The following is a 21,729-nucleotide window of genomic DNA, read 5'->3' on the forward strand; positions in this document are numbered from 1 at the left end:
CAAATAAATCTTTTCACATCCTATCTTGTTTCAAGATGCACAATAGTTGCATTGGCCAAGAGAAAGAACTGTAATAAATCCAGCAAGTGCTGGATTTGTAAAACCTTTGTTCTCTGTTGATTCTGTGAAATATATCTTTTTGTATTTTAGTCCTCTGTTGTCACTCTTGCTCTGCACCAACCTTTTCTGCTTGTTGGACAGCCAGTACATAAAGAGACCTCATTTAGACATGCGCATTGAGTGACTCATGCAACAGTGAAGGTTTCATGTTGGTCCATGAGGTACAATATTGGTAGCAGTCTACAGCAACTCTTCATAGAGTGGGATCTGGGCTGTTTGAGTCCTTTCACTGTAGTTTTTATCCAATGGATAGGTATTTAGAGAACAGGTACTTGGTGAGGACCCATGAGCTACATGACACTGCACTGTGTGGCCCCACAGCAATCTTTAATAATGGCTATTCCTGCCTTGGTGATGGATGGTTTGGTTGGAGGAAGCTCTGCTGCCTTTTCCAAGGGAATACCTGTGGTAATAATTTAAGAAAACAGCACACCAAAACATGTTAGAGAGAAAAATAAAGATGGCTTACTATACCCGATATTTGTTCCTGCTGATCCTAGCTTAATACTGGACTGATTATGGGGGAGACCAGACAAAAACCAATGTGTTAAACTGAATGCTAAGCATGAAAGCATGTTGGGACATTAGTGGTTTAATTTACAGTTCAGTATAAACCCATTCTATATTCTTTTACAAACGCAAGAGTAGCTCAACTTCTTTTCTATGGTTCTGACCCATAGAATACTTGAGCAGATAGGGGAGTGGGAACAGAACCAGGCTCTTCAGAAAACAGACCAAAGACGTCCAATATTTGAAGTACACTTTATTAAAGACTCAACAAGGTACCCTATTTCGGCACTGGCAGTGCCTTCTTCAGGAGTCTGGATACTTTGTCTTGAAAAGTTAATGGACAAAGCTTACAAGATAGATTCTCTTCTAAATAACGCATTGGTCTTGAGAAAGACAGTTGTTGTATTGTAGAAGATATGGATGATGTGTGTCACTGTGTTCTGAAGAGCCTGGTTCTGTTCCCACTCCCCTATCTGCTCCTGTAATTTTTGTGGGACACTGTCGTTCTTTTCCACCTTGGTGGTTCTGCAACTTTCCATAGAATACTTGATCAGAAGGAAGAGGGGAAAAAAGAGAGTTTACTAAAGTGGTACATCAGTCCTTTTTGGTATTTCACTTTGTGAAATGTCAATGGAATCATATTTAGGTTTTAACGGTTTTTATTGGTGACAAATCATAAAATACAGCCATTGTTTCGTCATCAAACAGTTTTCAAAGCAAAAACACAACAAAATTATAACATTCCATATAGTCATCAAACTTTTATAGGTTTAATCCCTCCTACCCCCTTCCCCTAGACTCCTGCAGAACTTTATATACAGTCAGCCTCAGAATTTTCCCCCCATACTTGAAACATTTCCAGAGTCATAATCAATAACCCCTTCAAAACCTAGTTAATACTTTTCGAGATTCCTTTGCACAATGATCGTGACCCTCCCCCTCCATGTCCATAGGGTCTGGACTCTTATAACCCCACAGACCATGGGCCGAGAGTTCTACTTAGTATATCCGCGCCAGCCTGTGCAGATGAGGATTCAGTCAAGGCAAGCTAATAGTCTTCAGAGTGGCATAGCTTCTAGCTTCAAATGCATTCTAAATATGTGAATTAGACGTGGAGAATTAGTATATGTACTAATGTGCCACAATATGATAACTTCCATTGCAGCATAGACGCTGGTTTTGACCAAGCTTTTCTTAGGAACAGCCATACAATGTCAGTACAGGGTAATATGCTGTAGTTTATTGAAAGTATTTTCAGAGAAGATAAGGTATGAACTGAATTTACAGATTAATTAAGGAAATGTAAAAACCTGGCTCTTTCCTAAATAAGCTGCTGATGAGATGAGGGAATCCATCTTTTGCTAGTTAAACTTTTTTTTCACTCTGATTAACAGAGGGTGTATTGGGTGTAATGGAGAGAAGGAGGGTGTAGGTTTTTATGTTAGTTTACCGGCTTATTATATTTTTTATTTTTTTATACTGCTATGTACCATTTTAGATGTTTTTGGAAATGGGAAAGTAGGATATCAGTGTTAATTATGTTGGCTGGCTCTTTCCAATGTGCAGGGTAGGAAAAAATCTGTTTTCATAGTAATTTCTAGTGTAATAACTTATTTGAATGACTACTATTTGGTATTTCAGTTTGTGGAAGTGTGCCCTTTTGCCCAACTTGTGCAAGATGCATTTCATATATAAGGAATGTCAAGCGGACACACCCTGATATAAATTTCCGGGCCCTTTTACCAAACTCCGGTAAAAAGTAGCCTTAGCGCATCCTTACCACCCAATTATCAGCGCTGATTGGCTAGTTATTCAATTAAGTTACAAGTGCAAATTGGGCATGTTCCCAATTTAGCATATGTAACTCTAGGTGCCATATATAGAATTTGGCCATAAGGTCATTTTTACCACAGAGCTAAAACGGCAGCATTTTCTATTTTCTCTATTAATGGCCGCATGGTAATTTTCTCATTAGCGCATGGCTATTAGCTTGCAAGCCCCTAACATCACCTATTTTGTAGCCTGTAAAGGCTCACCTGCTAACTACATGCGGCAATGTAGCTGCACTAACTGATTAGACTCGCTCCCAGCACTAAAAATAAAAATAAATTCTATTTTTTCAAGGAAGGCTAGCGCACACTGATCCCAAAAGTACCGTGGGATGCCTGAGAACACCCTGCAGTAAGGCACTTTTAGCTACGGTAAGCGTTAGTGCTTACTGCAGCTTAGTGAAAGGGATCCCTTGTAAATTAAGTTGGCTCTCTGGTGCATATAAAAGACCCACGTGCTATCAGAATACATCACAGAGGCTCTGGATTAGGCAAGGAATTCCAAACTGACTGGATTTCCACACTGCCCATAAAATGGCACAGAGCACCCCGTCCTTGTCAGCAGCTGTAGAATAATATCAGGGTGTAACTGATAAATGGCAGGGTGGGACCTCCACAGTCTTGGCCTTCAAGATCCTCAGAACCAAGTCTGGTTTTCAGAATGTCCATATTTATTGGAGAGATTTCCAGGCGATTGAGCAATAGAATTTGCATCTTTGCCATAAGCTAAAAACCAGATTCTGATAGAATTTGGGAACCAGAAGGATTGGGCAGGAAGGAGAATCTACAGTCAATGATTTTGTCTTTTGTGTCTCTTCAAAGGAAGATTGTAATTGGATAAGAAGCCACCACTAAAAATATCAGAAAAAGTTTATTGAGAAAGGGTTATTGGATGCCCTAGCCCTAGGTGAACCTTCATCTTTACACACTTACCTCCTGAATTTTTGTATAATTTAAACTCAACAATCACAATCATCCCAAAACCACACTTCCTTCAACAATCTTGTAAAAATGCATAACTGGACATCATATTTTGAAATCCTTTCCTCTTTATGCAGCTAAAGGATATACCAATGAGTATGTGTGGCTGTCAGGAACTATCATTTTGCTTTGACTGTTTCTGCTCTTTGCCACCCCTCAAGAGCTGCCGCCCTAGACAACTATCTTGTTTCAACCCTCGTCTAATGGTCAAGCCTATCCAGAGTACAACCAAGAAGCAGAATGACTACACAGCATACAAGAGAATTTAGAAAAGATAAACATCAAGCTATGGAGTGTCCTGAAGTAACAATAAAAGATTATGGAGTGGCCTGAAGTAACAAGGTTGGAAAGTAGGTTAAAAAGAGCCTGGCCCAGAAAAAGTCACTAATTTTTGGCTCAAACAGTTAACATCAGTCCACCAAGACCTGGCAGACTGCAAACTCAACAGGTAGGCAGCCAGAGTTAACACCATAATATTATGGCAATAACAGCGGAGCATTCAAATATCAATTAATGTTTTTCAAAGCCATCATGGCCGGTGCTAAGAAAAGCAGAAATCTCAGTACAAAATGGATTGACAATAAGAAAGTCCTTGACTGCATCCCACATTCCTGAATAATAATCTACCTTGAAATATACAAAATAAACTTTGAAAATGTTTATTTTGTATATTATAGAATCACACTTAGAACCAATTCCTGTGCCCTAACTTTGGGCTCAGGAATCCATCAGTACCCACAGAGAAGGAAACAACAAAATTTGCAATACAAGAGAGAAATCGCTTTAAAGAGTTTGATCAGCAAATGTACTTCTACAGTCTGTGCCCTGATCATAGCTGGTCAGATAGGCCAGCGCCAGGCAGACTTCTATGCTCTGTGCCCTGAAAATAAGTAGTATCATATCATACCTTATGTTATCAGTTTATCTTGTTGGGCAGACTGGATGGACCGTAAAGGTCTTTTACCTGTCGTCATCTACTATGTTACTAATACAGTAGGAAATACAAAGTGTTATTCCAGGAGCCATACGTAGATCAAAAGCAGACATGAATGGTTATAGTGAAGTGAAAGAGAAACCAGAATATGAGAAATTGATAGCTGCAGCCCAGGACAGTAGATTATAGGCAAGATGGTTCACAGCAAGCACAGAAAAGGTAAAATTATGTATAATCATACCTGATAATTTTCTTTCCATTAATCATAGCTGATCAATCCATAGACTGGTGGGTTGTGTCCATCTACCAGCAGGTGGAGATAGAGAGCAAACTTTTGCCTCCCTATATGTGGTCATGTGCTGCCGGAAACTCCTCAGTATGTCGATATCAAAGCTCCATCCGCAGGACTCAGCACTTAGAGAATTACACCCACGAAGGGACACTCTGCCCAGCTCACCACCGCCGAAACGGGGGAGGGGAATTAACCCAGCTCATCCCCACACAAGTGGGGGAGGGGAATCCGTCCAGCTCATCCCCGCGGAGCGGGGGAGGGACACCACACCCGCCGATGCGGGGGGATCTGGCTTATCCTGCAACCGCAACCGCGGGAGGAGCTGACTGACCCTAGCACCGCCGAAGCGGGAGGGGTACAAAGCTGCCCTACAGCCGCACGAAGCGGGAGGGAGTGCCGGCAGAATTTATGTCTCAATCCAGCCCCGTAAAACGGAGGGGAGAGGAATGCAGCAGCTCACTGTAACACAAAGTCGTCTCAACTCTTGAAGAATCCAAGTGAAAGAAGAACTTGAACACGAAGTCCTCCTGAAGTAACTGAAGGCTAAACTTGAACCTAAAATTCAACCAGAATATAAACAGTACAGATATCTGGGAGGGGCTATGGATTGATCAGCTATGATTAATGGAAAGAAAATTATCAGGTATGATTATACATAATTTTACCTTCCATATCATCAAGCTGATCAATCCATAGACTGGTGGGATGTACCGAAGCAGTACTCACCCAGGGCGGGACATAGAAATCCCTGACCTCAACACTGAAGCTCCAAACCGGGCCTCCGCCCGTGCAGCCACAGTCAAACGGTAATGCTTGGAGAATGTATGAGCCGAAGCCCACGTTGCCGCCTTGCATATCTCTTCCAAGGAGACGGATCCGGCCTCTGCCATCCAGGCCGCCTGAGCTCTCGTGGAGTGAGCCTTCAGCTGGATAGGCGGCACCTTCCCCGCGGCCACATAAGCCGCTGCAATGGCTTCCTGGACCCATCTTGCCACTGTAGGCTTAGCAGCCTGCAGACCCTTACGAGGACCTGCAAACAGGACAAACAGATGATCCGATTTCCGGAAATCATTGGTCACTTCCAAGTATCTGATGATGACTCGTCTCACATCCAGATATTCAAGAGCGGAGTACTCCTCTGGGTAGTCCTCCCTACGAAAGGAAGGGAGACAGAGCTGCTGATTCACATGGAAGCGAGAACCAATCTTGGGCAGGAAGGAAGGCACTGTGCGAATAGTCACTCCTGCCTCAGTGAACTGCAGAAAAGGCTCTCGACATGAGAGCGCCTGGAGCTCGGAAACTCTTCTGTCTGAAGTGATAGCCACCAAAAAGACTGCTTTCAACGTCAGGTCTTTCAGAGATGCCCTCGACAAGGGTTCCAAAGGCGGCTTCTGCAATGCTCTTAGCACCAGGTTGAGATTCCACGCAGGCACCACTGAGTGCAGAGGAGGGCGCAGGTGATTAACTCCCTTGAGAAAGCGCACCACATCTGGCTGCGAAGCCAGGGAAGCACCCTTCAGGCGGCCCCTGAAGCAAGCCAGAGCCGCTACCTGGACTTTAAGGGAACTGAGCGACAGGCCTTTCTCCAGACCTTCTTGCAGGAACGCAAACACTGAAGAAATTGGAGCAGTGAAGGGAGAAAGTGAGCCTGCTTCACACCATGCTGCAAAGATACGCCAAACCCTGGCGTAAGCAGTAGAAGTAGAGCGCTTCCTCGCTCTCAGCATAGTGGCGATGACCTTGTCTGAGAAGCCCTTCTTCCTCAGACGCTGCCGCTCAATAGCCAGGCCGTAAGACCAAAGGGAGAGGGATCCTCCATCACCACGGGACCCTGATGTAACAGGCCCTGCTCCACTGACAGCCGCAGAGGATCGTCGACTGAGAGCCTGAACAAGTCCGCATACCAGGGACGTCTGGGCCAATCCGGACCCACCAGGATTACCCTGCCGGGATGCTTTGCCACCCGGTCTAGCACCCTGCCCAACATGGGCCAGGGCGGGGAACACATAGAGGAGCTCTTGTGTCGGCCACTGTTGGAGAAGAGCATCTACTCCCAGGGATCGAGGGTCCCGTCCTCTGCTGAAAAAGCGCGGCACTTGGCCATTGGCCGATGACGCCATCAGATCTAGGCTCGGCTGGCCCCAGCGCTTCGTGATGTCCAAGAACGCCTGAGCAGATAGTTGCCACTCTCCGGGCTCCAAGGTATGGCGACTGAGAAAGTCCGCCTTGACATTCATGACTCCGGCAATGTGGGCCGCTGAAAGCTGCTCCAGGTTCGCTTCCGCCCACTGGCAAAGACTCATAGCCTCCTTGGCTAGAGGGGCGCTCTGGTACCTCTCTGGCGGTTGATATAGGCCACAGCCATGGCATTGTCCGACAGGACCCGTACAGGCTTCAACACCAGTACCGGGATGAACTCCAATAACACCAACTGAATGGCTCTGAGTTCCAGGAGGTTGATAGACCACTTGCCTCTGCAGGAGACTAGAGCCCCTGCGCTGTCCTTCCCAAGCAGTGGGCTCCCCAGCCCATCAAAGAGGCGTCTGTCGTGACGACAATCCACTCCGGGGTCACCAGAGGCAATCCTGCAGACAACTTGTCTGTCTGCGTCCACCAGCTCAGCGCCTTGCGCACTGCTGGGTCCACGGGAAGGCGCACAGCATAATCCTCCGACATCGGAGTCCAGCGCAGCAGCAGAGATAGCTGTAGTGGTCTCATATGAGCCCTGGCCCAGGGCACTACTTCCATCGTGGCCGTCATAGAGCCCAACAGCTGCACGTAGTCCCAAGCCCGAATAGGAGAGGCTACTAGGAACTAGTCCACCTGAGCCTGAAGCTTGACAATCCGATTGTCTGGCAGGAACACTCTGCCCACTTGGGTGTCGAATCGAACTCCCAGATACACCAGGGACTGAGTCGGGCGCAGCTGGCTCTTCTTCCAGTTGATGATCCATCCCAGGGAGCTCAAAAGAGCAACTACCCGGTCCATAGCTTTGCCGCACTCTGCATAAGAGGGGGCTCGGATCAACCAGTCGTCCAGATAAGGATGGACTTGTACTCCTTCCTTTAGCAGGAAGGCCGCTATGACCCCCATTACTTTGGAAAAGGTCCGCGGAGCAGTAGCCAACCCGAAAGGGAGGGCTCTGAACTGGAAGTGTCGTCTCAGGACTGTAAAACGCAGAAAGCGTTGGAGAGGAGGCCAGATGGGAATATGCAGGTACGCTTCCTTGATGTCCAAGGAAGCCAAGAACTCTCCTGCCTTCACTGCCGCTATAACAGAGCGGAGAGTCTCCATGCGAAAGTGCCTCACTTTCCAGGCCCGATTGACCCCTTTGAGGTCGAGGATAGGCCGGACAGAACCTCCTTTCTTTGGAACCACAAAGGAAATGGAGTAACGTCCCTTGCCAATCTGATTTTTTGGCACCGGAACGACCGCACCCAGGCGGATCAGGTTGTCCAAGGTCTGCTGCACTACCACAGCTTGACCGGAGACTTGCAGGGAGAGAGTACAAACCCGTCTCTTAAGGGTTGGCAGAACTCTAGCTTGTAGCCGTCTCTGATGACTTCCAGCACCCACGCGTCTGAAGTTATAGTGGTCCACTCGCCCAGAAACGAGGACAGCCGTCCTCCAATCTGCACTGGGGCGTGGACCAAGGCCCCGTCATTGGGTACGAGACCCTGGGGGAGGACCGGAGGGAGCACCTCCGGGACGGCGGTCTCTGCGAAAGGAATGCTGCTTGGGGGAGAAATTCCTCTTGAAGGAAGAGGGGGCAGAGGAACCCGACTTGCCCGGGCGGTATGGAGGTATCGGGACGAGTACTAACCCGAGCCCTGACCTCTGGTAATTTCTTGCCCTTAGACGTGCCGAGATCGGTCACGATTTTGTCCAGCTCGACCCCAAAGAGCAGCTTGCCTTTAAAAGGCAATCTAGCCAGGCGGGATTTAGAGGCGTGGTCAGCAGACCAATGTTTCAGCCAAAGCCACCGCCGCGCAGAGACTGTCTGAGCCATGCCTTTAGCTGAGGCTCTCCAGACATCATACAGCAAGTCTGCCAAATAGGCTAAGCCCGATTCCAGGGCTGGCCAATCAGCCCTCAAGGAATGATCCGAGGGGGAAGCCCGCTGCACCATAGTCCGGCACGCCCTGGCCACATAGGAGCCGCAAACTGAGGCCTGCAAACTTAAAGCAGCTGCCTCCAAGGACGACCTTAAGGCCGCCTCCAATCTTCTGTCTTGGGCGTCCTTTAGGGCCGTGCCACCTTCCACCGGCAACGCCGTTTTCTTAGTCACCGCAGTGATTAAAGAATCCACGGTAGGCCACAGATAGGCCTCACGTTCACTCACAGCCAAAGGATAGAGGCGGGACATAGCCCTAGCCACTTTAAGGCTCGTTTCCGGGACATCCCATTGAGCCGCAATTAAGGTGTGCATGGCATCATGCACGTGGAAGGTTCTAGGCGGGCGCTTCGTCCCCAGCATAATGGCAGAGCCAACAGGGGCTGAGGGAGAGACGTCCTCCGGAGAGGAAATCTTCAAAGTGTCCATGGCCTGTAACAACAGGTTGGGCAAATCCTCTGGGCTAAAAAGCCGCGCTGCAGAGGGGTCATCCGCTCCATCCGAGCGGGGATCTATCTCCTCCAAGGAATCCGCAAAGGATCGTTGGGAGACCTCAGACACGCTGCCCTCATCTACATCGGAGGAGACAAAAGTCCTCCAAGGCCTGGAAATCAACCCGAGGGCGTTTACCTCTGGGAACCTCAACCTCTTTATCAGAAGAGGGAGCAGGGGCAGCGTTTTGCATGAGGAAAGCCTGATGCAGCAGCAAAACAAACTCGGGGGAGAAACCCCCCAGACTGTGCACTTCCGCAGCCTGGGCAACAGCCCTAGACGCACTCTCAACCGGCGCTCGCAATAGCGGGGGAGAGACATGCTGCGCATCCAAAATGGCGTCCGGCGCGAAACTCCGTGAAGGAGCCGCGCGGGAAGAACGGCGCTTAACTTTAGCCGCTTTTGTGCCGTCGCCCAAATTAAGGGCGTTCATGGCATTAATGTCTCCAACCTCAAGGGCGGCCCCGAAGAAGCCGTCCGAGCCGCGTGGCCGGCCAAGATGGCGGAGGCGAGGAGCGGGGGATGGGCGTTTATGGCGGGAAAAAACCGCCACGCCGGAGGAACGACCGGGACATTCATCGGTCACTAAACTATCACCCATCAAGGGCGAATCCGGTTGTAAAACCCCCGCATCCCCTCTAGAAGCGCTCCAGCGATCCGGGGAGCGACCCTTTGCGCCCTCGCCCTCCGACGCCATTGCCACGAGGAGAAGAATCGGGGAACCCCCTGCCCGCTATAAAAAGGTAAAATTACCTGCTTGCCGCTCCGAGCTGTAACGAACTGGTGTCCCAGTGAGTAGCTGCAATGAACGTTTAAAGAAACGTCGAATTAAACGCCTTTAAAGACGTTTAAAAATATATTTTTTTTTTTTTTTTAAACGGAGCCAGCGGGAGGGGGGAGAAAAGGAGGGACCTGGCACCACCAGGTTTGCACTTGCTCAAAAGAGCCCTCAATCCCAGGCCTCAACAAAACCTAAGGATTAGGCTTGGAGGCCTAGCCAGAGCTGCTGCTGTGTGTGACCACCACCTGCTGAGATAGAGAACATACTGGGGAGTTTCCGGCAGCACATGACCACATATAGGGAGGCAAAAGTTTGCTCTCTATCTCCACCTGCTGGTAGATGGACACAACCCACCAGTCTATGGATTGATCAGCTTGATGATATGGAAAAGTGGGAATACTAACATATTTAATTTCTGTTGGGAACAGCTGGTAATGTTTCAAAGTTCTGACAGGAGAAGGTTTGTATACGGAAATGCACAATACAGTGGCACATCTCATCCACTGGAAACTCTGTAAGCATTACAACATTGCTGTACCGGAAAAGCATTAGGATCATGGCCCTATCAGAATACAGAAAATAAAGAGTTTATGATCATTTGGGACATACTAATTCAAACCAATAAAATGCAGGATGCAAGAAAACCAGACATAGGGCCAGATGCACTAACCTTTAACGACCCTTTAACGAAGAAATTTTTAACCGTAGCATGCATTAAAAGCCATTTTCCGACGACGCTAGCAGCTAACAAAAACGGAATACAAACGAGTAACAACCATTGTAATGTGGACGATTCGGGATGCACTAACCATACCGACGATTGCACCGAATCATTTACCGCGATATATTTAACGTGTGATCAGAGCTGTCGTTAAGGCCGGAGCTGTCATACAGACACGTCTTAACACATCCTTGTGGGAGTCCTTGCCCCACACCCCCCCGCCCGAGATCGCTGCCGCTCCCCCCTGCATTAAAAAAATCGTGATTTTAGGCAGCCCCGGCCCCCCTCCCTCCCTCCATTCCTTCCTCTCTCTCTTTCTAAACAGCTCCCGCCATCCTCCACCCCGTGCCCCCCCACCCGAAGTCGCCACTGCTCCCCGCTTCCACCTGCAGCATAACAATCAAAATTTTAGCAGCCCCGACCCCCCTCTCTTCCTTTCTCTCTACTCTTTCTCCCACAGCTCCGTCTCCCGCCATCCTCCACCCCCATGCACCGCCCCCTCCGCCCCCCCTGAGGTCGTCGCCGCCGCTCCCCCCCTCCACCGGGCCCCCCTCCGCTTTACCGGGCCCACGCAGCGCCTCTCACCTCTGTGTGAAGGCGCTGCACGGGCAAGAAGAACATCTGATCGCCGCCGAGTCTTCAGGATGTCTCTCCTTTCCTGACCTGACGTAAGTAACCTACGTAAGTAACCTACGTAGGTTACTTACGTCAGACGGGGGCGGGCCCAGGTCAGGAAAGGAGAGACGTCCTGAAGACTCGGCGGCGATCAGATGTTCTTCTTGCCCATGCAGCGCCTTCACACAGAGGTGAGAGGCGCTGCGTGGGCCCGGTAAGGCGGAGGGGGGCCCGGTGGAGGGGGGGAGCAGCGGCAACGACCTCAGGGGGTGGGGCACGGGGCGGAGGATGGCGGGTGGCAGAGCTGTGGGAGAAAGAGTAGAGAGAAAGGAAGAGAAGGGAGGGGGTCGGGGCTGCTAAAATTTTGATTTTTCATGCAGGGGGAAGCGGGGAGCAGCGGGGACCTCGGGGGGGGGGGGGGGGGGGGGCAAGGCCATCCATACAGGACGCTCCTGCAACGTGTTTGTGTTTTGTTTTGGTTGTTTTGACGTTTGTGGCATGCGCAGAGCAGCCAGCATAACGCTTGGCTGCTCTGCGCATGCTTTAGGGGCCGATTACCGACGGGGATTACACCAGTTCAATGCATTGTACTTTACAATACCGCACCGAACATGTGCGACTTGTTTTTTTTGGTGCATTCTTCGTTTTTTCAAATTCGTTAGGGACTTTTACGTTTTAGATTTTTTTACGTTTGGTTGATGCATCTGGGCCATAGTGGTAGAGGAGAAAAACATGAGAACAGCATTAATAGAGATCTCGGTGCCAAGTGAAGATCTTTCACATATCAAGCAATGCAGTCAGAGACCAAGAAAATGTGGCAGAAAGATACAGAAATATTTGCCATCATATCAAGTACCACAGGCTTGATTAAAAGGAATATCCAAGCATGACTTGCTACGTTGGCTACACATGTAGAATCTTATGAAGTCCAAAAGGAAGCTCTCTTTGGCATGATGCAAGTACTAACACAAGCTTTAGCAATACATTTGAGAGCCTCAAATCATACTCCACATACCATGGTGGTGGGAGGCGGGACTGGTAGTTGGGAGGCGAGGATAGTGCTGGGCAGACTTATACAGTCTGTGCCAGAGCTGGTGGTGGGAGGCGGGGATAGGGCTGGCCAAACTTATACGGTCTGTGCCCTGAAGAGGACAGTACAAATAAAAAAGTAGCACATAGGAATTTATCTTCTTGGGCAGACTGGATGGACCGTGCAGGTCTTTTTCTGCCGTCATCTACTATGTTACTATGGTTTAGGAGTGAGGCCCATTGCAAAATCCATATGGAAACAGTGCCCCCCCCCCCCCCCCCCAGAGTAAAATACTATGGAGCTCATTTTCAAAACAGCAAAACGTCAAAAAAGTGACATAAATCTGCATTTGGACGTTTTTCCTCACAAAAACGTCCAACTTGGTATTTTCAAAACCAATTTTTAGATGTTTTTCTATGAAGTCCATTAGAAGTGCATTCAAATCACAAGGAGGTGTGTCGGGGCATGTTAAAGGCGGGATCTGGGCATTCCTAACACCTGGACGTTTTTCTGCCACAATGGAACAAAACAAAACCGTTCAGAACTAAAACTAACATGTTTTGAGCTAGACCTGTTTTTACAATGAATAAGGCACAAAAGGGTGCCCCAAAAGACCACTGGGGAAAATCAGGGGTGACCCCCCCCCCCCAATGGTCACTGACCCCCCTACCACCTCCCACAAATGTGAATACAAATATGATTTAGTAACCTCTGTGACAGCTTCAGATGTTAGAGCCAAATCTATTAGAGCAGCATGCAGGTCCCTGGAGAAGTGAAAAGGCAGTGCAGTACACCATGGCGTGGGGGACTCTGGTCCCTACCTCCCTCTACCTGTCACATTTGTGGGGGAAACTGTGAGCCCTCCAAAACTCACTGTACCCACATATAGGTGCCCCCTTCACCCATAAGGGCTACTGTGTACAGTTGTGGGCAGTAGGAATGGATCCTAAGGAGCTTAGCCGAGGTTGGGTGGCAGAGCCGGTGGCGGGAGGCGGAGATGGTGCTGGGCAGACTTATACGGTCTGTGCCAGAACCAGTGGTGGAGGTGGGGCTGGTGGTTGGGAGGCAGGGATACTGCTGGGCAGACTTATACGGTCTGTGCCAGAGCCGGTGGTGGGAGGCGGGACTGGTGGTTGGGAGGCGGGGATAGTGCTGGGCAGACTTATACGGTCTGTGCCAGAGCTGGTGGTGGGAGGCGGGACTGGTGGTTGGGAGGCGGGGATAGTGCTGGGCAGACTTATACGGTCTGTGCCAGAACCGGTGGTGGAGGTGGGGCTGGTGGTTGGGAGGCAGGGATAGTGCTGGGAAGACTTATACGGTCTGTGCCAGAGCCGGTGGTGGGAGGCGGGACTGGTGGTTGGGAGGCGGGGATAGTGCTGGGCAGACTTATACGGTCTGTGCCAGAGCTGGTGGTGGGAGGCGGGACTGGTGGTTGGGAGGCGGGGATAGTGCTGGGCAGACTTATACGGTCTGTGCCAGAACCGGTGGTGGAGGTGGGGCTGGTGGTTGGGAGGCAGGGATAGTGCTGGGAAGACTTATACGGTCTGTGCCAGAGCCGGTGGTGGGAGGCGGGACTGGTGGTTGGGAGGCGGGGATAGTGCTGGGCAGACTTATACGGTCTGTGCCAGAGCTGGTGGTGGGAGGCGGGACTGGTGGTTGGGAGGCGGGGATAGTGCTGGGCAGACTTATACGGTCTGTGCCAGAACCGGTGGTGGAGGTGGGGCTGGTGGTTGGGAGGCGGGGATAGTGCTGGGCAGACTTATACGGTCTGTGCCCTGAAAAAGACAGGTACAAATCAAGGTAAGGTATACACAAAAAGTAGCACATGTGAGTTTATCTTGTTGGGCAGACTGGATGGACCATGCAGGTCTTTTTCTGCTGTCATCTAATATGTTACTATGTAGTAGGTTTTAGGGGGCTCAGCAGATAAGGGAGCAACGGTGAGATGTGTACCTGGAAGCATGTTTTTGAAGTCCAGTAGGGTGCCCAATTTATCTCCTGGGGTGTCTGGGAGACCAGTCTACTAAAAATGCTGGCCCCTCCTACATCCCAATGACTTGATTTTCTACGTTTTTTTCACTTGGACATTTTTTTCTTTTTTTAAATGGAGCAAAAAACAAAACGTACAAAGCAAAAAACCTTGTTAGAGAAACAGTATTTTCAAGAACAAAAGATAGATGCTTTTCTTTTTGGAAAATGAACTTATTTCTTCTTCGGGATTTTGGACATTTTTTGCAGAAAGTCTAAAGTTGGACTCAGACGTCATATCGAAAATGCTCCTCTATGTGTTATTGTATTGCTTTTTAAAGATTACAGCAAATTCTCACTCAGAAAAGACTCGTAGTTCTAAATTCTGCATGGCAATCCACATCTACAAAATATATGTATACAATGAATGAAAACTAGAGCTAGATTAGCCTGACTTAAAAAGTTGGAAGGGGGGCTACTTGATCTAAATGATCTTATCCAAGGGTTACTACCCTAGGATAAGATCATTTAGATGGGTAAATATTTGATATGATTTTAGTCTATTGTAAACTATTTGGAGCCTGAAAGAAGAAATGACATGTAAATTTGATAGATAAATAAAGATGTACCTAACTGTATAATTAAAAGACAAATAACTTGTATATATTTGGAAAATGCTGTGACATATGTAAAGTGATTTTATTCCAATTATATTTGGGTTTAGAACTACTAAAGTGCACTACAGTGTTAGTGCAATCTAACTCCATTACCATGTGCTATTATTAGTAAGTAGGTCTCATTGCATAAACTGGGACCTGCAGTAAATAACACACATTTAAGTGTGTTAGTATATTTTAATTAATCTAGCCCTTGTGATCACAGTACAGCACACTCTGAATTTAAAATGTAACTGGAGGAAAAAAAACTTACATGCAGGAGTCTTGGTTGCTTTGCTTAAGGGTTTTAACTTAATACACAGAAAATCAGACATTTCTTTGTCTTCTTCTTGTTCTCTGTTAACACAAAAGAAAAAAAGAAAAAAAAAAACACATAAGAGATTTTGCTGTTGTAAAATTTTGGTTTCAAGGTTCTGGCCTTGAAACCAACAGAAACAGAAGTCTGCGTGGCCGCGTTGCTGATCTGCAAGGGCAGGCTTCTACATGGAATGTTGCTAGTGGAGGAGTAGCCTAGTGGTTAGTGCAGTGGACTTTGATCCTGGGGAACTGAGTTCAATTCCCACTGCAGCTCCTTGTGACTCTGGGCAAGTCACTTAACCCTCCATTGCCCCAGGTACAAAATAAGTACCTGTATATAAGTAAACCGCTTTGAATGTAGTTGCAAAATACCACAGAAAGGTGGTATATCAAGTCCCATTTCCCTTTCCATTTCTTAGTCTGTTTCTCTGTCAACTTAGATGTCCTGCCTCCTCCTCACCATTCAATCTCCCATTTTTTTCTGCATCTACCTACAACTTTCCATCTTTCTCTCTCCTTCCCCAGTCTCACTAACTCCCCCTCTCCCTCCATCTCACCTTATATCCTTTGTCCAGCATCTCCCTTATGCCAGTCCTACCCCCTCTCCTTGTCCCTGTCATTACCACCACTCTCCCTCTACCCAGGCCTGCCTCACTTAAGGGCAACCAGCATGGTGCAGAGCCTTTGAGCAAATGTGTGTGCTTAAGGTCTGCCATATCTCACAACAAAACAAATTTTCATTCCTTGTTTTGTTTAGACATGAAATGACTGCACATCCCTACACAGCATTACAAGCCAAGATTATATGGCTATAGAAAGAGATATATTTAAAGCCAGTGGCTTATCTATTCAAGGTGCATGTGTTGCGTACCCACCCCCCTGTCAGACAGTTAATCTGACAATGCAGATTAACTGTCTGACATCTCTCACTTCCCTTCCTGGCAAAACTCTGCAATTCCACCCCCCCCCCCCCCCTTGAATGCCTCCCCCTCCCCCATGCACATGCCTTCAATTCACCTCTACTCCTGCACCAGGACTTTCTCTCATTCTGAACCTTCCTGCCCCTTCTGATGTGATTTCCTGTTTTGTGACGGGCGGGACGATTCAGAGTGAGAGAAAGTCCCAGTACAGACGCAGGCAGCCTATGAGTGCCGCTGCCATTGCCCGGCCAAGACTGGAGTGGAGCTGATTTGAAGGTACGGACAGGGGAGGGGCAACGCACCTCCTGTGAAAAATTCCCGGATATGTTGCTGATCCAAAGCTGAAGTACCTTTTTCCTGAAACCACTGTAGGCAGTAGTTCTGCAGCTTCCTTCAATTTGTACCCCCCCCCCCCCCCTCCACACACACACAACAAAGTGTTCGCCCCTCATGTAATTCTTACCTTAATCTCTCTACCTCTGCATCATCTACAAGAAAATCTCTTTTTTGCACCAGCTTCTGGATCTTCTGAATCAATTCATCCTCTGACCGCTTCTGTGATACTGTTTTATCCTTTTCTGTCGAAATAGAAAATTAAATGGCCTTCAAACAGCTGCTACCAGCTACATGAGTAACATTGAACTTCCTACAGAGGCTTTATAACATTGTTATAATGTCGTTTAGCATTCAAATACATGTAGCATACATTTCCTGATATTAAAGCAGCTCTCCAGCACAGGCAGTGTGAAAGCTGGATGTGTTGCAATGCGTCCCAAGGGGGTAGAGTATTATGATAATTGCTTACAGTGCTGAAACTTAGCACCTCTAGCGTACCAAGGGCGGGGCAGTGGAGGGGATCCACCCCAGATGCAGGCAGCAAGGGAGTGCATGGAGCAGTCGAGTGGTTGTCGGCTCCGCCGGTTCCCTGCCCCCCCTCTGATGTTACTTCCTGTTCCGGGTCAGGGAATCGGAAGAGCCAACAGTTGCGCGATTATTCCATGCACCCCCAGGTGGTGAGGCTGATGCGCCAAGAGGGGGGAGGGGGTTGATTTGTCGGTGGTGGGGGGGCATAGTAGCGACACGCCCTGGGTGGCAGCCAACCTAGGTACGTCACTGCTTAGTACCCTTCGGGAAGCATTTCTAACCTTGAGCTGATAAGGTGTCATTTTAAAGCAGAAATATTAGCCACATTTCTTAAAATATAAAGGTGTATGCCTTTAGCCATTACGGCTGCCACAATAAAATAAAACTTATAGGGAAGAAGACAACGTCTAAGGAAAAAAAACCCTCCAGTTCAATACTCTTCAATTTTTTGTTTTATTGCTTATGGATTTGGATTTTACATTTAACTACTTGTGTTTCTATAATGTAAATCTAGAGAAAGTATTTTCTGACGCAGTAGGTAGGTGCCAGATTGTTCACAATCTAAGGGTCCCTTTTACCAAACTGAAAGGGTCTTTTACTAAGGCGTGCTCACGTTTTTAGCGCGCGCTAAACGTTACAGACGCCAATGCATTTCCTATGGGCGTCTGTAGCATTTAGCGCGCCCACAATTTTAGCGTGCTCTAAAAACGTGAGCGCGCCTTAGTAAAAGACGCCCTGAGGAAAAAGGTGGCCTCAGCACACCCTTACGTGGGTCTTTCCCACATGCTGAGGCCACTTTTACCGCAGCAGTAAAATGGCCGAAAATCCTATTTTCTATATTAATGGCCACACACTAATTTTCCCCTTTATCTCGTGGCTATTAGCGTGTGAACCCCTACCACTGTCCTTGAATCCACCACCTCTACTGGGACACTGTTCCACCCATCCACCACCACTCTTTCCTTAGGTTGTGCCGGAGTCTACCATCAAAATAGGCTCTTAATAAACACTGTTCTGGAATAAAATGTGCTGAGCCTTTAATTATGGTCTGCATCTCTTATTTTTCTCTATTTCTTCTGAAGACCATACATCGCTTATTTTCCTAGGCTGCCATTCTCCAGTTGATGCCAGTGTAGGCTTTGGATGATTGAGATGTTTTATTTTTACAATGAGCTTTTGGTTAAGCAAACACATCGGTCTACTCTTCTGTCTCATGCTGTGCTACATTCTGAAAGTTAAAAAAAAAACGTCCCAAATTGGCAGCTTGATACAGAGTCTGTGGTAGATGAAAATACGTGGTTCTGTTTCTGGTCTAAAGTTATGAAACCTCTTTCCTCTGCAGCGGTTTTGCAGTCTATGTTTTTTTTATATCATAAAACCAATTGGACTCCTCGAAAACTTGCTACCGCTGGCCTGAGCTCATCAGACAAATGTTGGCACTGTTCGCTGCAAGTGGGTACTTTCTCTCATATGTTACATGAGTGTCCTCCGATCTTTCAATTCTGGAAGGCTGTTTGGAATATTATACAAAAACTTTTGCCCATAACTGATGACCTGACTTATTCAATTGTAATTTTTAAGTCCGTTCATGCAACTTTTGATTTGACCTCCCCGCAATCAAAACTATTGGACATTCTCCTCACTATTGCTCAACGGCATATTTTGCAAAACTGGAAAAACGCACAGTTGCTGAATATTCATTTCTGGTGGAATACAGTCCTGCAGCATCAGAAGTTTGAGCTCGCCTTGGCTGCAAAAAGTCAGATGATAGTATCTAAGAAAACAATTTGGTCTATTTTGGACAACTACCTCCAAACTATTCAGGCCACACCTTAAACCAGTACAAAGGACTTATTTGTTAAACACCTGGATGCTTTCCCCTCCTTTTTTCTCTTCTTTCCTTTCTCTTCTTTCCTTTCCCACCTGTTGTGTTTCTTGCTTCCTATGTTTTTCCATCATTGATTTCCTGTTATTTGTATTCTTGGAAATTAATAAAATATTTGGAAGAAGAAAAAAAAAAAGTCCCTTATGAAAAAGTAATCAGGAAAGTTTGAGAGTTTTATGAAAAGTTTAGCATATGCAAAGAGTAAGAAGGAGATGCAAGCCTCCTAGTAATGATTAGTGTAGGACTTTCCCAAACCTACCCTAGTGACTTTGCAGATGAGTTTTCAGGATAACCATAATGATTATGCATAAGAGAAATTATACATGTATTGTGGTCGCTGATGCATGCAAGCATATTGATGGGGAAGATCCTGAAACCTGACTGCCTATGGAGTTACCAGCAGGGCCAATGTTAGGAGGGTGCAAATAGGATAACAGCCCTGGGCCCCTATATCACAGGGAGCCCCAAGCCTGCTCAAAGCTGAAGATGGTGCAGCCTGTTAACAGGATTTGGGGGCCCCATTCCAAATTTCTGCCCTTGGCCCCAGCATGTCTCCACCAGCCCTGGTTACAAGGATAGGTTTGGGAAACCCTACATTAGTGGGAAAACTGGAAATTGCAAATTGTGACTCTGGATCTGGAGTTCTCAACCCAGTCTTCAGGACACACCAAGCCAGGCTGGTTTTCAACATATACACACAGAATGGGCCAAATTCCATATATGGCGCTGAAAAAAAAACACTCTTAGCAGTATTTTATAAACCTCACCTGAAGTTAGGTGTGGTTTATAGAATACGTGTAGCAGCCATCTCGCAACTAAAATATAGGCGCAGCTAAAACTTGGTGTAAATGCCCATGTCTTATTTAGGTGCAGATCGGGCATATTCTCTAACAGTGTGTGTAATTTTCAGGAGTGTCCATAACCTGCCCATGCCCCTCCCATGGCCACACCCCCTTTTGTGATCTGCCTATTAGAATTTACGCGGACCACTTTACAGAATACATTTATAAAGTTACTAATTAGTGCCAATAATTGTTTGTTATTGGCCAATTATCAGTGCTGATTAGCTTGTTTAATTAAGTTGCACCCGCAAATTTTAGTTGCCATATATAGAATCTGGCCCAATATGAATGAAATAGATTTGCATACAATGGAGACAGTGCATGCAAATTTATCTCATGCATATTCATTGTGGGTAACTTGAAAACCAGCCTGTCTGGGTATGTCCCAAGGACTGGGTTGGGAACTCCAGCTTTGGACTGTGGCCATTCAGGAAGTGCCAGACTAGAAATTTTGCAGACTAGGACAGTATCAAGTGACCCACCACTAAATCGCCATTCTTCTGTATCTTGCCCTGAATGCATGCATCCGAGTTTTGAAGGCATTTAAATTTTTCCAAATAAGTTATTCACTAATTAAGCAGGTAACTGCATAGAAAGACTGACAACCACAGAAATAAGACTGTTACCTGGGATTTCTACTAACTTCTGCAGTTCTTGTTTAAGGGCCATGATGTCCTTGCACAGTTGGATATCATCCATCCTAGGGGCAGAATAAATGTACAGAATTAAAATGTTGCAAATCCTGTGACATATACCAGATAGTTTTAAAGTAATGTAAAAGATGTCCAGAACCCCACAGTAATCCAAAATTCATGCGACTTAGCAGCAAATTCCAAGATCAAGCAGCAGGCTAGTAATGGTAGCTGAGGCATGAAAATCTTGGGTGCTGTGGCTTCAGGAGTGCAAAGATTTCCCTTGATCTCCTCCTCACCATTCAAGCATTACAAAAAAAAAAAAAAAAACAACAACATTTTTAGCAGAAGTGCACAAGTTCAGTCCTTGAGATCTGTGCAAACAGGTCAGGTTTTCAGAATATCCCTAATGAATACGTATGAAAGAGATTTGCAATCAACAGATCTCTTTCATGCATATTTATAAGGGTTATTATGAACATCTAACCTGTTGCAACCCTGAAGGACTGAACTGATGCATCCCTGGTCTATAGGCACCTAGTTCAAATAAAGGCAGTAAAATCTTTCCCTCTTGCTTCATTTTCTCTGTCATTTCTAATTACTTTACTCTGAATCTTCTGTGACATTTATTTATATTACATTTGTACCCCGTGCTTTCCCACTCATGGCAGGCTCAATGCGGCTTACATATTATATACAGGTACTTATTTGTACCTGGGGCAATGGAGGGTTAAGTGACTTGCCCAGAGTCACAAGGAGCTGCCTGTGCTCGAAGTGGGAATTGAACTCAGTTCCTCAGGACCAGAGTCCACCCCCCCCTAACCACTAGGCCACTCCTCCACTGTTTGCTACTATTTGAGATTCTACATGGAATGTTGCTATTCCACTAGCAACATTCCATGTAGAAGTCGGCCCTTGCAGATCACCAATGTGGCTGCGCAGGCTTCTGCTTCTGTGAGTCTCCTCCACTGTTTGCTACTATTTGAGATTCTACATGGAATGTTGCTATTCCACTAGCAACATTCCATGTAGAAGTCGGCCCTTGCAGATCACCAATGTGGCTGCGCAGGCTTCTGCTTCTGTGAGTCTCCTCCACTGTTTGCTACTATTTGAGATTCTACATGGAATGTTGCTATTCCACTAGCAACATTCCATGTAGAAGTCGGCCCTTGCAGATCACCAATGAGGCTGCGCAGGCTTCTGCTTCTGTGAGTCTGACATCCTG

General features: G+C 47.0%; 1 protein-coding gene across 1 annotated transcript in view; it reads right to left on the reverse strand.

Annotated features, from left to right (window-relative positions):
• Positions 1-380: 380 nt before the first annotated feature.
• LOC115476268 (uncharacterized protein C16orf45 homolog) overlaps positions 381-21,729 on the reverse strand; it is a 97,407-nt gene continuing 76,058 nt past the window's right edge. Inside the window, exons 3-6 of the mRNA XM_030212549.1 lie at positions 20,499-20,572; positions 16,745-16,859; positions 15,318-15,400; positions 381-523 (exon numbers count right to left, since the gene is read on the reverse strand). Coding sequence (XP_030068409.1) covers positions 411-523; positions 15,318-15,400; positions 16,745-16,859; positions 20,499-20,572 — 385 coding nt within the window. The 3' untranslated portion in view covers positions 381-410. The remainder of the gene's footprint in view (positions 524-15,317; positions 15,401-16,744; positions 16,860-20,498; positions 20,573-21,729) is intronic.

This window comes from Microcaecilia unicolor, chromosome 8 (genome assembly GCF_901765095.1).
Source record: "Microcaecilia unicolor chromosome 8, aMicUni1.1, whole genome shotgun sequence".
Lineage (NCBI taxonomy): Eukaryota > Metazoa > Chordata > Amphibia > Gymnophiona > Siphonopidae > Microcaecilia > Microcaecilia unicolor.